Source organism: Drosophila takahashii, chromosome 3R (assembly GCF_030179915.1).
Source record: "Drosophila takahashii strain IR98-3 E-12201 chromosome 3R, DtakHiC1v2, whole genome shotgun sequence".
Classification (NCBI taxonomy): domain Eukaryota; kingdom Metazoa; phylum Arthropoda; class Insecta; order Diptera; family Drosophilidae; genus Drosophila; species Drosophila takahashii.
In genome coordinates this window covers 7,182,560-7,199,312 of record NC_091681.1, presented here as the reverse complement: position 1 = coordinate 7,199,312, position 16,753 = coordinate 7,182,560, and the positions used below count along the sequence as shown (strand labels likewise).

The window sequence follows — 16,753 nt, the reverse complement described above, 5'->3', positions numbered from 1 at the left end:
ATATGTGGGAATAATTTGGCAACCCAGATCAGCTGGTCTTATAACGAGAGATTCGGCTAACTAACGACGTGGCAAGCTTGTTAAAATTGAGGACGAGAAGCAATAAAGATTTTGCAACGACGAGCAAGGGACGTACAAAAAATGACGCTACGAAAAAAAAACGTGAAAAAACGAGGCAAAAGTGAAAAAACGAAAAGACGAAGAACTACACTCAAAATAAAATTAACCCTAAAGTCAAGGAAATCGCCCTACTTTTGTCTTCAAGACAAGCTCGCCCTAAATTTTAGGGTCACATTTTTCTATATTTTTGATTTTTTTTGACGTCATATTTCTAAATTTTAGGGTAATTTTACTAAATTTTAGGGCAAAAATTTCTAAAAAATAGGAAATTTTCCTAAAAAGTAGAAATTAAAAACAAAACAAAAAAACATGTTCAATCATGATTTTTTTTTGTATATGGGCACTTCCAAAATGTCGCTGGGGACATTTGCACACCTTTAAAGTTGAAAAAAAATTGTAAAACAATGGATTTAAATTTTAATTATGGGCTTTTCCTTTCACTCTTCCCAAGCTCTATTTTTGGTAAAAATCTTGATTTTGTACCACTTTTAGTTTTTAAGATATCGGTAAAAAACTGCCGTATTCGCTCGGGACAAAAATAGAAGTGGATTTCGGGGAAGTTCATACAACACCAGAAATTAGCTAATTCTGATGGAATATTTGAATGCGATTTTTTTTAGAATGTCGTTCAAACATGTCGTTATGAAATGCTTTTGGTTTTACTCAAAAATTCTTTGCCGTTTTTTTTTTATGCAGTTTCAACCACATTCGCTCGGGACATGTCGCTCGGGACATTTTTTCCGACTGTTTTGTAAAGCGGATTTCTTTACCTCTATCTCTCAATTGCTGGATGTTTTGCTTTTAACTTAATAGTTTAGCATGTGAATGAAGCATTTAGTACAGAAAAATGTCACATATTAGCATTCCTATAGGATAAATTTACATCAGAAGATAGGTCCAAAAAATAACAAAAAAATAGCCAAAAAGTGATTTTTGCGTATATTGGTGGGGTTTGTCATAAAAATAATCAAACTGTACTCCAAATTTGTAGTTAAGCTCAGTATCCAACTAATTAGAAACTAATATCGGGGCAAAATCACGTGGAAATATGTTTTATTCAAGTTTCAAGGTTTTTGGCTTGGTGGACTTTTTTTTGGAAGTGCCCATATACGTTTATATTATGTACATTAGGGCGGTCCACAAAATGAAATTCTTTTCTCACCCCTTAACATGGTATATTAAAGTATGCAAAAAATGTATGTAAAAACAAAAAATTTTTTTTCGAGATTTAGACCTTGCGAAACGTCTTCAAAGTTTGCTTTAAAATTACTCATACGACATGTATAACAGTTCGAATTTGGTCGAACGAAATCGTTCTCCCATTTCTTGTCTTGTCAAATTATGAATTTCGGTGGAATAATTGGTAAAAAAAAATGAGAGCAAAACATCAACTGAATTGTTGATATCTATGCCACCTTGATCAGAAAAACTTTTTTATCGAAGGCAACAGTGCGTATGGGTGATAAACTTTGAAACCAATTCGCAGACCCTAAAACACGATTTTTTTAAAAAATTTCTTTTGGTATACCTTGAATACCACAATGCGCACCGTATAAGCGGGTGAGAGTAGGACCTTAAAAATTTCCATACAAATGTGGACCGCCCTAATGTACATACATAGATACATATGCAGGCGTTGTGTGTCTTGAATATTGTGCATGTTAAAGGTTATGTATTTATTATTATGTATTTGTGCTTGGATTTCTTATCTAACCAAAGCCAAATGTGGTTGTAAATGTGGACTACGGGACTGCGGAAGATTGGGAATGTAGAAATTATGATTAGTTAATATTTTATCTTCATGAAAAAAACTTACATTTTTACTTGTCCGTCGGTGAGAATCGAACCCGGGTCTCCCGCGCGAGGAGCGAACGGCCTACATACTGGGCCATTGTAGCACTTAAATTTGCTGTGGCAAACCGAGCATTGTATGTAACGGGTCAAGCGGAGAACACATTTGAATACTAATTGCATAATTTTGACCATTCGCGTTTTACTCATTTACATACATATATACATATGTATATATTTATGCTATCGCAATTTATATTATGTGTAGTATATAGTAAATAGCTGAATATAAACCAAATTATTTTCGGTTTACCGCTTGCCATCAATAAAAAAAAAAGGAACAAAAAAAGAGTAAAAAAACAAATAAAAAAAACATTAAAAAAACTTAAAAAAAAAGGTAAAAAATAGTTTGCTCTGGGACTCGAACCAGGGTCGATTCTATTTCTAACCAAGCGCTTTAACCGTCTGCGCTACTAGTACAGCCGCCCGGCAGCTGACAAGTTCTGGCATTGAACATTTTGGTGTGCCAGAGCATGTGAAAACAACTATTTCTATTTTTTAGAAAAACTTTCTAATTTTTAGAAAATGTTTCTATTATTTAGGGTTAGCTCAATTTTAGGGTTAGGGCACTCATTTTTAGAAAAGGTGTTGCCAAAATATTTTATTATTTTCGTTTGCCTTTCTATTTTTCAGAAAATAATTTCTAATTTTAAGGGCATTTTTTCTAGATTTTCGGGTGATTTTAGTTCATGGTAACCATTTTCTACATTTAAGAAAAACTTCCTGGATTTAAGGAAAACTTTCTTGACTTAAGAAAAATTTCCTTAGATTTAGAAATAACTTTCTTGTATTTAGAAAAAAGAAATTTTAATGGCGATTTTCTAAAATTTAGGGTTAAATTTATTTTGAGTGTAGACGCAGAATATTCCATTTAACAAAACCTACTTATAATACTAAATAACTCAATAAAACTAAAATAAATATAATCAAAATCAGTGGGATTGTGTGTACGTTAGGGGAGAGTGGGGGAATTTTGTCAGCATTTTTTCAAAGCTATTTTTTGTCCATCTTGAGACACGTTATCATTATACCCGTTACTCGTAGAGTAAAAGGGTATACTAGATTCGTGCAAAAGTATGTAACAGCTAGAAGGAAGCGTTTCCGACCCCATAAAGTATATATATTCTTGATCAGGGTCACTAGCCGAGTCGATCTAGTCTGTCTGTCTGTCTGTCCGTCTGTATGAACGCAGAGATCTCAGAAACTACAAAAGCTAGAAGGTTGAGATTTCCCACACATATTCTTTGGCTTCCTACGCAGCGCAAGTTTATTTTAGCCGAGCGCCACGCCCCCTCTAACGCCCACAATCGCCCACTAACGATTTTAAAATGGGTCCTGCGCCCACATCTTTAAAGATTTCCGAGAAGTATAAATGCAATTTTGTTGTGTATATTTATACCTATCGAAATGTAGAAGACATTTTTCAAATCGGACCATTCATTAAAAAGTTATACGCAATCAAAATTTATATATCTATCTCCCTCGCACTCCCTTTAGCTGAGTTACGATTATTAGTCGGGACACCAACCCGACACAGCGTTCGCACTCCCTTTAGCTGAGTGACGGGTATTAGATAGTCGGGACAACAACCCGACTATAGCGTTCTCTCTTGTTTTTCTATTTTTATTGTTGAATGCGGTTAGCACCAAGCTTTAAAATGTGACATTCCCCTATTTTTTTTTATTACCTTGGTGATTTATAAAAAATTAAAAAGTAAAACCAATATACTGTGGCAATCTCGCCACACAGGGGGGTAAAATCACCACACCACCGGGGCAATTTCGTCACCTGAAAAATGTAGGGAGTTTAACGCCTGTAAATATGCTACACTGATCAAGCGTACCATTTTTGTTGACGTCCTATATTTGTTGCTGCTGCTGGTAGTCTGTTCGTTAGCCAGCTCGTCAAATATAAAAATATGTAGTTAAAATAGGTGCGAATTTACCCTTAGCGTAGGGTGGCGAAATTTCCCCAGACAGTACTTCTTTAGAAATAATTATTTTTCTTCCGAAATTAGGCGCGAAGTTAAAAATCACTGACGCAGAAATGCACATTATAGCACTGTGTATTATACAAAAAAACCTGTATCTTATCCCTTTTCAATTGTGGCATACAGAAAATATTTCGTCGAGAACTAAATGTAGCTTTTGAACTATTAAAACACATTTAATATAATAGCTTAATTAACTTGGCCTTCTGTGCAAAAAAAACGCATGGGTTGTGTCTGACCGTCTTGAAGGACTAAAACAAAAAAATTATACATTTTTTACGACTTATGGATTCCGAGATATTGCAGGTGACGAAATTACCCCTGTGACGAAATTCCCCCACTCTCCCCTACTTAAAAAACCTCATCACAGCCCGGTCTCACATATATTATATTATTTACTTATGTATATATTTTAAATAAATGGTCCGATTTGGAAAATTGTATTCACATTTCGATAGGTATTAATAAACACAACAAAATTGCATTTGTACTTTTCCGAAATCCTTAAATTTTAAGGTCGTTAAGGGTGATTGCGCTGCGCAGGAGCCCCCAAAAATGATTACTTCCCTTTTTTTATACCCGTTCCCTCCCTGCAAGCATTTTCTATCGCGGAAGTCACTATTTAGTGACGTCTAGAAGATTAAAACGATCGTCCGCGATATCGCATTCGGATCGCCGAAGTCACCCCCGTCGGGAAGAACTGTTCCACTACGGCGGCACTTCTAGAAGTGTCGCCTAAGTCACTTCTGGAAGTGACTTCCGCGATATCGCATTCGGATCGCCGAAGTCACTTCTGAGTGACTCCTAGAAGTGTCGCGGAAGTCACTTCCAGAAGTGACTTTGGGTGACTTCGGCGTCGCTTCTAGAAGTGCCGCCGTAGTGGAACATTTCTTCCCGACGGGGTGACTTCGGCGATCCGAATGCGATATCGTGCAAGTCACTTGTAGAAGTGTCGCCGAAGTCACTTCTGGAAGTTACTCAGAAGACACTTGTAGACGATACCTAGAAGACTCTTTCCCAATTGGAAAATATGTTTTTTGTGCTCATTCTTCATGTTTATTCTTTCAACACATTTATTGAAATATATAGTTACAAAAGCATTGCGGCATGTAAGCACGGTCCATAAGCTTGTAGGAAATGGTGTTGTATTATTTTATTTAATTCCAGTTCCGTGTTCCGTCTATGAAAATGCTTAAAACAACAAAAAAATAATTAATATTGTGCCATATAAAAATCGGAGGAGGTATTTACCTTTTATAATTAAATAAGTGGAGTATAGTTAAGTTTTCGGTTTGCCCAGAGTTTCACGCCAAGTAATTCCTTTTGCTTTCGCATGACAGCCTTGTACAAGCTTAAATCTCGATTTCTCCAATCACTTTAATTTTTGATGTAAATGAATATTGTATTTTATTTATATTCCACCCGTATGTAATATTTAAAAAATATCGGGTTCACCGCATTTCATCACAAACACAGAAATTTAGAATAAATCGCACTGATCACAAAGAAATCTCGAAACGAACTGACGCTCGAATTCTAAATACAAAGTGCGTAGGTCAAAGAGAAAAAAGGGTAGTTTTCAGGTATAAAGAGAGAGCCAAGAGCGGACTGTTCCCCAAAAACTTAAAAAAAATAAAACCAAATTCCTTTCTATCTTCAATTTAACTTCCAGAAGTGAATTGGAAGATGTTTTTTCCCCATTGGTTTTGTTTTTGTAAAATGTGTTCTATCGCCTTTTCATCACCCAAAAGTGTCTCAGAAGTTACTTCTTCGCGATCGCAAGCCTTTTTAGGTAGTCAAATGTGATCTATCGCCATTCTATCGTCCAGAAGTGCCTCAGAAGTTACTTCTTCGCGATTTGAACCCTTTTTGTTTTTGTAAAATGTGTTCAATCGTCTTTCTATCGCCTAGAAGTTACTTCTCCACGATCGTGACCCTTTTTGTTTTTGTAAAATGTGTTCTATCGTACTTTAATCGTCCAGAAGTGAGCAAGAAGGGACTTCTTCGCGATAGATGTATATTTTGTTTTCGTATAATGTGTTCTGTCGTGTTTCTATCTTCCAGAAGTTACTAAGAAGTGACTTCTGGACGATAGGCGATAGAAATATCGCCCGTTTGCTTGCAGGGTTGCTCGTAGAGTAAAATTGTATATTGCATTCATGCAAAAGTATGTAACAGGTTAAAGGAAGCGTTTCCGAACCTAGAAAGTGTATATATTCTTGATCAGGATCACCAGCCGAGTTGATGTTATATTAATTATTGCATAAACCAAAAACATAGCTATTTTACTTTCAATCTTTGTTGGCAATCTTTGTTGGCATCACTGGTCAGAAGGCAAGAACTGCTGCCGTTGCAGACAGACTTTCACTGGCTGCCTTCATCAGCAGTAACAGTTACTTTACCGCTTAAGCGCATTCCCACATACACTCACAAAAAAAAATTTCCACCAAGTCAGATAAATATGCAGACATTTTTTATACGCCACATAAAATGTTTCTCTTTCTTTTTCGCCTTTCCCGATGATGACGACGATGTCGACGACGGCGCACAGATTTAAGTGGCTTCATTAAATTGCTCGAGCTGCCCAAATACACGAGCGTTGTAAAGACTTTAAATGCGTGCATTAATGTAGACACCAACGTGGAAGTAAACCTTAACGTGGATGTGAACAAAGTCCAAAGGGGCAAGGAGGCTCGGAGTCAGTATGCGAATGTGGACGTTGACCCCCCCAGTCAGGCACGTCAGCATCATCAGCAATATTTGAAGCAGCAAAGACAGGAGCAAGAGCCCCATCGTCATAATCAGCAGGACTCCAAAACGAAACAGTTGTCAACGGGAGATGAGGCCTCCTTATTATCTGACTCGAATGTCGAGTTTCGGTGGAACGACGCCCGCAGCTTCTCGGGTCACTGCCATCAGCTGGCTGAGCAACTGGCCCTTGAATTTAATAAGACCGTGGTCCTGTGGCCCTGTCCGCGAATGAAAGTGAGTACGTCCTTACTTTAAGATCGATAGCAGACAAAGAAACATTGATGAAAGGGAGGATTATCATCAGAAATATAAGTACACGAACCATTGCTGGATTCGAATTTCGGTTCAGAACACATTTTATGAGCATCCTTTTTTAATACTTTAATACTTTAACTATTCTCCCGAGAGTTGGGGTAGATCTTGGAAACAAATAAAACAGGTCGACCAAAATATAGCCCAAGACTAAACGCTGCAAAACCTGAAAGGATTTTAGTTGTAGATTACTACCCCATACTTGCAAATTTTCCATCACGTCACAGTTTTGAGAAAACCGTGTTCAGTTCCAAATTTTCGATATTTAGGCACTTTTTGCGGCTTAATAGAAAGAAAACCCCTCGCAACTTCAACAGCTTCCAATTACCAAGTTGGGCAACCTCAACTCTTTTAGCTAGAATCTACTTTACCCACCTCTTTCTCTGCACCCCATATATGGCTTATAACAAAAACGTTTATTTCTTAAATTATTTTAGTTAAAATTAATTTTAAGGGTTAAAGGCAGGGACCGTAATCATTATAAGTGAAAAAATAAAAATAACCATTTAATGATTATTTGTAAGCGAAAAGAAATATCGCTCAGAAATAATGATTATTATGTGAGCGATATTATTTCGCTTAAAAATATCACTCAAAGTGCGGTTTCAGCCGTTCTGTACGGAATTTTAGAAAAATTTAAATTTGTGCTTGTAGGTAGAACCACGGAGCACATATTGAGTTACTAAGATAGGGTGTTTTAAAAACGCGGTTTTTAGTTACAAGAGGTATGCATAAATACCAAAAGTTCTAGCAATCTTAGGAATTTATGTCATTTATATATTAGCAAAACGACTTGACAAGATGTTATGAACTATTCCACATAGATCCCACCCAACATGTGGGCTGGGTGTTAGTGTGATGGTCCCCCGTGCTGTAAGCACGAGTTCGATTCCCACAGAAAAAAAATTTTGTATACAAAAAACAACCGCTTTTTAAGCGGTTTATACAAAGAAAATTTATTTTTCAAAATAATCATTAAATGGTGATTTATTACTCAAAAAAAAAAAATCATTATTTTCGGTCCGTGGTTGAAGGGGAAAATACATATATATTTCATTACTTTAAATGCGTTTTTATCGAAATTTTTTTTTCTAGGATTGCGTATAGTATATCTCAAAAAGTAATGATTCGATCATCATGCTGCTTTTACAGAAATGTTTGTAATGAAATTGCCTACTGTGTGAACCTACTGTTTAGTCACAGCAATAGTTACACAGGAACACAAAATTAAACTTTGTGAAATTGTGAACCATTTCAAGTTTTCCATGATATTTGGGTGCTCCTGAGTAAAAGTCCCATACAAAATTATTTTCCATCACCTACAGGTTCCGCGGTATAGCTAAGAATACAAAAAACCGATGTTTGCCGACATTTTGAATTACGTGGCCTATATAATTGGACCAACCTTTATTATTTTCGGTAGGACCTACTCTCAATACATCAAGGCATTCCTAAAAAATAGTCCCCATTGTGAACCATTGCCCATGTGTTTGGAATTCGACGCCAAAGTTGAAAATCCCAAAATTGTAGAGATTTTTCTGATGGAAAAACAATTCTGAGGATTAAATCTTGAATGGAAGTAATTTTAACTATTCATTGTATCTATTGTTCATTGTATGCTTTAATTTCGGTTTAAAGCGTTTTCATGAGAACATTTTATTGGATTTCTTATACTAATAAAACCGATTTTTTATTTCATTATCTACTCCTAAATGTTGTCAAATTTTAAAAAAGTCAAGGCATCCTACAGAATGGGAGTAAACATTTACATTTCCCTGTGTATGTTCAGTGAACGTATTTTAGTTTCTTAGTTCTAGAGGTTGCCATGACTTATTCAAAATTTGACAACATTTAGGAGTAGATAATGAAATCAAAAAATCGGTTTTATAAGTATAAGAAATCCAATAAAATGTTCTAATGAAAACGCTGTAAACCGAAATTAAAGCATACAATGAACAATAGATACAATGAATAGTTAAAATTACTTCCATTCGAGATTTAATCCTCAGAATTTTTTTTCCATCAGAAAAATCTCTACAATTTTGGGATTTTCAACTTTGGCGTCGAATTCCAAAGACATGGGCAATGGTTCACAATGGGGACTATTTTTTAGGAATGCCTTGATGTATTGAGAGTAGGCCCAACCGAAAATAATAAAGGTTGGTCCAATTATATAGGCCACGTAATTCAAAATGTCGACAAACATCGGTTTTTTGTATTCTTAGCTATACCGCGGAACCTGTAGGTGATGGAAAATAATTTTGTATGGGACTTTTACTCAGGAGCACCCAAATGTCATGGAAAACTTGAAATGGTTCGTGGAAATTTTTGGCTGTGTACCTGTGTTATAAGTCTGCGCACTAGAGTATCATATATCGGGTCAAGCCGTCAGCAACATTATCAATGACCACCTTATTGGCACAAGCTTCTTCTGCTGAATTGTAACTGGCCTTGCTCCCATTGCCAATAATGCATAATAACCAACACTTTGCCTTATACACAGAAAAAAATATGACAAAATATCAAATTGATAAGTGTTGGTTATTTTGATCTTTTTTAATAATGCATAATAACCAACACTTTGCCTTATACACAGAAAAAAATATGACAAAATATCAAATTGATAAGTGTTGGTTATTTTGATCTTTTTTAAGATCAAGTTTTGTGATATTATTCTAACATGAATAAATATTATTTTGATCTTATTTCATATTATTTGTTCGAAAAAATACCGATTTCGAAATTTTTAAACAAGTATATTTATAATTTATATGAAATCATATGACACTGATATGATAAAATATCAAAAATTTTTAGGAATTGCCCTAGGGGACCAAAGCGCGCGGATTATATGTTATGTAAGCGTATAGTCGGAAGTGTGTGTTCAGTCCCACGTCGAGGTGGAAGTTCTTTGCGTCTTTTTATTTTTTTTTACTCAATAATATTCATATTTAATACAAATTGAGATTTAGTTTATGTAAATGGCTAAGTAAGAGTAAAAACCTCGAACCCAAGAGAACAAATTATGAATGTACTTTGTACAGCGCCTCATGTGATGCTCCCCTGGCGCAGCTAGTAGAGTGTTTGACTGCAAAATGTGACGCAAGGGGTTCGATTCCCACGAGCGACCAAGATGTTTTTCTCAAGTTAGTAAGTTATTTGATTTTTATATTCATAATTTGCTAATTATACAATAAATTCAGTTATTATTTCAGATAAAATCTGTAACTAAAAGTAGTTTATGTACGAACAAGTTGAGAAACAGGAACTTATGCAACAGGGATAACTCCCGATTCCCCAAGTTTTATTTTCTTTTTCTTGTTCAATTTTTATCTGATATCGAGAGCGCAAAATTCAAATGTTATTTTAAAAATTAATCTTTCTTAAGATTGAATTGATATTTAAAAATATCAACTTGATATTCTAGAAAATATCAACTTGATATGTTCGAAATATTAATGTTGCATTAATTAATATCGGCCCAAATTTGATATGAAATAATGTTAACTTAAGTGCAATTTCATATCAATTTTTTTTTCTGTGTGGTCCCAGAAATTGCATATGGCGCAACCTTGTGAAAGATTTGTCCAAAACATTGTGTTAAAGTCCTGAAAATTTGATATTATGTTTAACAGCTCGATATAAGAAACTTTAGTTCTACCACTTTTGGAAAAAACCCGCCAGTTTAGCGGAAAAACAGCTATAAATAGCTAAAATACGGAAGGCCGTAACTTCTACTGAAGCTACAGACTTGTGCTGTATCTTGTTTGAAAGGTATTTTAAAATGCTTTAAGCGCCTTCTGTATGTAATTTGTGTAAATGTAATATTTAAAAAGATATGCACAAAACAAATTTTTTGTAAACTTTTTTTTTCTCAAAAACAATTTCCTTTAAAACTTCAAACTGTATAGTCCTTGAGATTCCTTAAATTTTGGTATACATCATGTTACTGTAAAAAATTACGTTTAAAAGTAATTCAGAAACGAAAATAGCCACTTTGCCAGCTCAAAACAACTTACGCTGCCTAAGCATTGAATTTAGTATGTGCGAGTCCAAACTGTATTTTAAGGTCATGGAATCATAACCTTGTCACAGAACTAGAATCTAGTAATTATAGTCCAAAAATGTTAGGTCTTTTAAAAAATATATAAAAAGAAAAGTTTTTAAAAAACTTTAATTTATTTATTTTTTTTTTTTAGTTTTTAAAAATTAAAACATAAAAAAATAAACTAATCAAAATTTTTTAATAATTTTTAAAAATTACAACATAAAAAAAAAAACTAAAAAAAACAAAAACTTTTAAAAAAAAAAGTTTTTTTGTGTTGGAAAAAAATGGATTTGTTTTTAAATTCTGACTTTGCCGATTTGTAAGTACGCCTCTGCCACGCCCACTCCCTGTCTCAAGCAATAATTTGAAAGGTGGATAAATTATCTATCACTTGCCGTTTACATCATTCAATTATCTTCACTGGTTCAAAAGTTATGATTTATTACCAAAAAAAGTCAAAAGGCGCCACTGTGCGTCGGTAAGAACGCTGGCAATTTCCGCTTGCATCCGCTGCATTCCAGTAGCCAGCAGCGTTAGCTGGGCAGTTCAGATCACAAATGCTTGCTGTAAGTGGTCGCCTTGATAGCTGCCTCGTTCCTTGTTGATTGTTGCAAGTTGATGCTCGAAATTTCTGATGCGGCTATCAGTGGATGACTTGTTTATAGTAGAATCCAAGATCGACGCTTTATTCTTGAGCAGCATCATCAACACATCTTCTCTGGATTTCACCTCATTTATAACCTTGGCCATGTCGTCTGCATACCTGGCGTCAAGTAAGTCAAATAGTGAGTTAGCCACGTTAACTACTACATCGAGTGGTTATCTTCGCTGTCGGGAATGGTTGATCAGATAACTTCCTTCTGAAAATGCTCAAATATAGAGTTGCATGCGTTTGTTATGGAGCTCAGAAAACTTGTGCCTGAGTTCCTTAATCCCAGTGGACAATATGTTCATATCGCTCCAATATGGTTTCAAATCATAATACGTAATAATGGTCCATTCCGAACCTGCCGTTTTTGCAGTGCCGAGTCGTTCATAGAATATTCCGGGCTGATTGGCGAACTGAGTTACATTTGTTGGCTGAGTTACATCTGTTGGCTGCGAGCGGAAGAATAAGTAGCATTGCTAGTAACGTTGGTAGAACTGGAATTTTTATTTTCTTTCTTTTTGGGACCTTTTCTGAAACTATTGCTTCTCGATTGAACTGTTAGGCCGCTTTGTCGATACTTCTTCTTTAAGAAGCGGCGTGAGCCGCGTGATTGGTCGCTGAAATACGCCAGACGCAGTTTTTACGTCTACTACACTCAAAAAATTATTTTTTCTTTAATATAGAAAAAAAAAATTGCCATTAAAATTATAAATATTTCTACATAATAGAAATATTGTTTTTCTAATAACAGAAAAAATGTTTGAAGATTTTTCTAACATTTAGAAAAAAATGTGTGATATGAAGAAATATTTTTCTAGAAAATAAGAAATTTAACCGTATTTGATCGATTTCCCTTCTTATACACTTTTTAGAAAAATTTTATTTAGCCTAAGAAAAAATCGCTATTAATTGCAAAATATTTCCGGGATTGGTAGCCTAGGGGTCTAACGCGTGCGTGCATGCATATGTTATTCAAGCTTGCGGCTGCAAGAGTGAGTTCAAACCCACGTCGAGACGAAAAACTCATGGTGTCTTTTTGTTTTTTTTTTTTTAACATTAACATTAACATTAACATTAAAAAATGCAATACATTTTTTTTTAGCTCATGAATAATTATATTTTGATAAAAATGATGTTTGAGTTTTAAACTTGAAACATTCAATTACTGTTACTATTGAACCATAATAAATAGATATATATAAATATTAATATTAATCAATAAATATTTAAGAGCAAAATTAAATGAACAACTAAAAGACATAACCAGAAGAGATTTTTTTTGATTTTTAGAAAAAAACGTCTTTTTTTAAAAACTTACTTTCTTTAATATACAAAATCGCCAGTAAAGCAAATTCATAGGCGATTTTCTAAAACCAAGGGCGATTTCAGTCGATTTTTTTTTGGGTGTCGTATAGGGCTCTGCTTGCAAGATCCAATTTTTGCTTGATGGTAGCAATCAATTTTGTATCCCAACTTGTTACATCGATGCCCAGTCTCTTTAATGATGCTAGAGACTTGACAGTTGTAATGTACATTTTTTTTAATGACCTTGGATCGTCACTAATTGTGTTTTGATGCAGGAAACGATTGATAATCGTGTCTGCCACATATCGGGGATTGTTGTAGGAATCGACTAATATACCCCAGGCGCTGAGGTTATTTTCTTCCTTAAGTACGATGTGTCTTATCAACTTTCAGCCTCTTCAGTTAAGGTGGTTTTTAGGTACCACATTTTCCGTACCGTCGTCATGTTAATATCATAGACCATGCATTTGAATAAATCAAAAGACTGAGTCCATTTGAGTAGATCCCCATCGAATTTGGGGATGCTGACTCTGGGCAAATGCATAACTTCATTGCTAGAGGAGTTTGATTTTGCTCCTAAGATATCTTGAATTTCCTTTTCAAGTTTTAGGGCTAGTACTCAACTCAACAAAAAGTCGTTCAAAACAAAAACTTCATATGAAACAAAATTTTTTGACGTTGTTATTACCCTTGTAGAGGGTAGTATAATTTCAGTCAGATGTTTGCAACGCAGTGAAGGAGACGTTTCCGACCACATAAAGTATATATATTCTTGATCAGCACCAATAGCCGAGTCTATCTAGCCATGTCCGTCTGTCCGTCTGTCCGTCTGTCCGTTTCTATGCGAACTAGTCTCTCAGTTTTAAAGCTATCGCGATGAAACTTTCCCGAAGGCCTTCTTTCTATTGCAGGTAGTACATATGTCGGAGCCAGCCGGATCGGACCACTATATCTTAAGGCTCCCAAACAAATATAAGAAAATTCATTGTAACTTTGTAGGAAGTAGGCGTTTTGATTCTTGACTACTTAAAAACAAAATTGAAATAAATCGAAACGCTGAATCTGGAATCCCTGGAACTGCACCGAGTGAGTATTCTTTTATCTACAAGGGTATATAAGCTTCGGCTGGCCGAAGGTAGCTTCCTTTCTTGTTTTTTTTATTAATATGTAACTATTAATGTTAAAAAAAAAAACAAAAAGACACCATGAGTTTTTCGTCTCGACGTGGGTTTGAACTCACTCTTGCAGCCGCAAGCTTGAATAACATATGTATGCATGCACGCACGCGTTAGACCCCTAGGCTACCAATCCCGGAAATTTTCTTCAATTAATAGCGATTTTTTCTTAGGCTAAAAAAAAAATTTCTAAAAAGTGTATAGGAAGGGAAATCGATCAAATACGGTTAAATTTTTTATTTTCTAAAAATATTTCTTAATATCACACATTTTTTTTCTAAATGTAACAAAAATCTTCAAACATTTTTTTTTTTTCTAAAATCAATGGCGATTTTAACCCTCAAAAAAAGAAAGGAAGATAAGAAAAAGAAACCTTATAATTTAGAAAAAAAATTGTTTTTCTGTATTTCAGAAAATATTTTCTAAAAAAACTCGTTCAAATCAGAATTTTTTTGAAGATTAGAAAATTTTTCTGAAGATTAGAAAATTTTTCCTCTTTATAAAGCACAGAAAAAATTTTTTTTTCTATGTTTAAGAAAAAATAATTTTTTGAGTGAACTTATGTATAAACAAAATTGAAATAGAAACGCTGAATCTGGAATCCCTGGAACTGCACCGAGTGAGCATTACTTTATCTGCAAGGGTATATAAGCTTCGGCTGGCCGAAGTTAGCTTCCTTTCTTGTTTTTCATATGAAGTTTTTTGTTTTGGACGACTTTTTGTTGGGTTGAGTACTAAGCCTTAGAAAGGATTTCATGTCATATCCTCTCTTGCTCGGATCATCGTATTCTTCGTGTACCGAGAAATGGATCTCTTGAGTTTGCGCCCATAGTGATTGTATCAAATCACTTGTTACGGCCTTTCCCGTATCTAAACACTCTTTCAGAGCGCGCCTAATAGAATCTGATATTGCTTTTTGTCGATGACATGGTAATATTAGTTTCTGGGACTCTATCATGGGCTGCTGAATGCTTGCAGGGTTACCAGTTGGGTCTGGATTTATATCGGCTTGGCTTGTTGATTGTTCCATGCCGTCCCGTATGATAGATCGATATATGTCGTATGACTCACGACAGTCGTTGTAGAACTTCATGTATACCGAAGTTCTATATTTTTGAGGAATCTTGAGATCATTCTTTGTGAATCGACTCCAAGCGTCATCGAGTGCGGTTAATCTGGTTTGTTAATAGTTTGGACTTGATTTTCTCTCCGATGATTTTTTCTTGAAGTTGATGATAAATTTTGAGATTTCTTGACTGATATCCTCTTGCACGTGTAGTGACCGCTTGCTCATCCATGTCACTCATATTTATTACCTTGTGTTTAAAACTTTTGACACGTTGGGAGTGTTTTATTTGCTTGTATAGCTGGATACGCTCCTATTCGCAACCGAATTTGTCAAAGAAGCTTTTAACACTTATGAATGATTTGGGTGAATTTGATGACACCAACTGTGGTGCTGAGTTTGGGTACTCTGAGAATACTTGATTCTGGTTTCAAAGTGTCGCCCGTTGACAACTTCGAGAACGTTGACGCAGCTGGTTGTGGACCAGTCTTCCAACTTCCTGAGACTTTACTCAGGTGTCCTTAATCTGTCGCCTTGTTGACGACTTGGGCAAAAGGACTTGTATGGAAGATTTCTCCAACGTTGTGTTTTAGGGTGTGATCTCTTGGTGAGATCACGTCGGGATCACCAAAATTTGTATTGCTTGGCTTAGATGCCTGGCATACAGTTCATAAACTGTCTGCTTAAAGTCGTCGCAACTAGAACTTGAACCAGTTGGACTAAGGATTGCATATGAGGATCTGAATGCAAAATTAGTAAAACTTGATTGTGGGAGTCAAAATTTGAAAGGGATTCCTGTAATAAGGAATACAACCTTCACGTTTGAGTTCTGTACTGAAACTGATTTTATTTTATTAAGTCTTGGCTTACTTATCTAACAAAAAATTATTATAATATACTTATCTATGGTCTACGCAGAGACCACATCTGTTTGCCTGAGCGGGAGCCTTATCAACGGTCTCCTGCAAGGTGACCCTTTCCTATTATTTTGACATTATTTTTTCTGACCTTCCTATGGCAGCTATATAAAGTTGTCCGATTTTTGTTAAATTTAATTCGAAATTCGGAAATGTTAAAAAAAGTCATATCCTAGAGTAGGGAGAATACAATAAAAACCTACTATTTTCCCATTAATTTTCCGATCGTTCCTATGACAGCTATATGATATAGTCGTACGACCGAATTCCAAAAGTGCCCATCGGTTTTAACCATTTTGCTCATTGCAGCCAACATATATCTGTCTTGCTCGCACCTATGTAAAATCGTATAGGCTGAGAAAAAATTGCTCTAATGAATGAGCCTAACAATGTAGTGGAGTAACCGCATAAGAAAATGGCGCAGCTTTGCTTTCGATTTATTACAACTTTATTGAAAAACAAGAAAGGAAGCTAGCTTCGGCCAGCCGAAGCTTATATACCTTGCAGATCATTCCTATTAACTTACAAATCGCAAAAAATTTTAATTTCGTATTATCTCTAAAGATTAT

The 16,753-nt window shown here is 35.2% G+C and overlaps 1 protein-coding gene across 1 annotated transcript in view; it reads left to right on the top strand.

Annotated features, from left to right (window-relative positions):
* LOC108060248 (uncharacterized) overlaps positions 1 to 16,753 on the top strand; it is a 275,381-nt gene that overhangs the window by 104,464 nt on the left and 154,164 nt on the right. Inside the window, exon 4 of the mRNA XM_044394777.2 lies at positions 6,513 to 6,946. Coding sequence (XP_044250712.1) covers positions 6,513 to 6,946 — 434 coding nt within the window. The remainder of the gene's footprint in view (positions 1 to 6,512; positions 6,947 to 16,753) is intronic.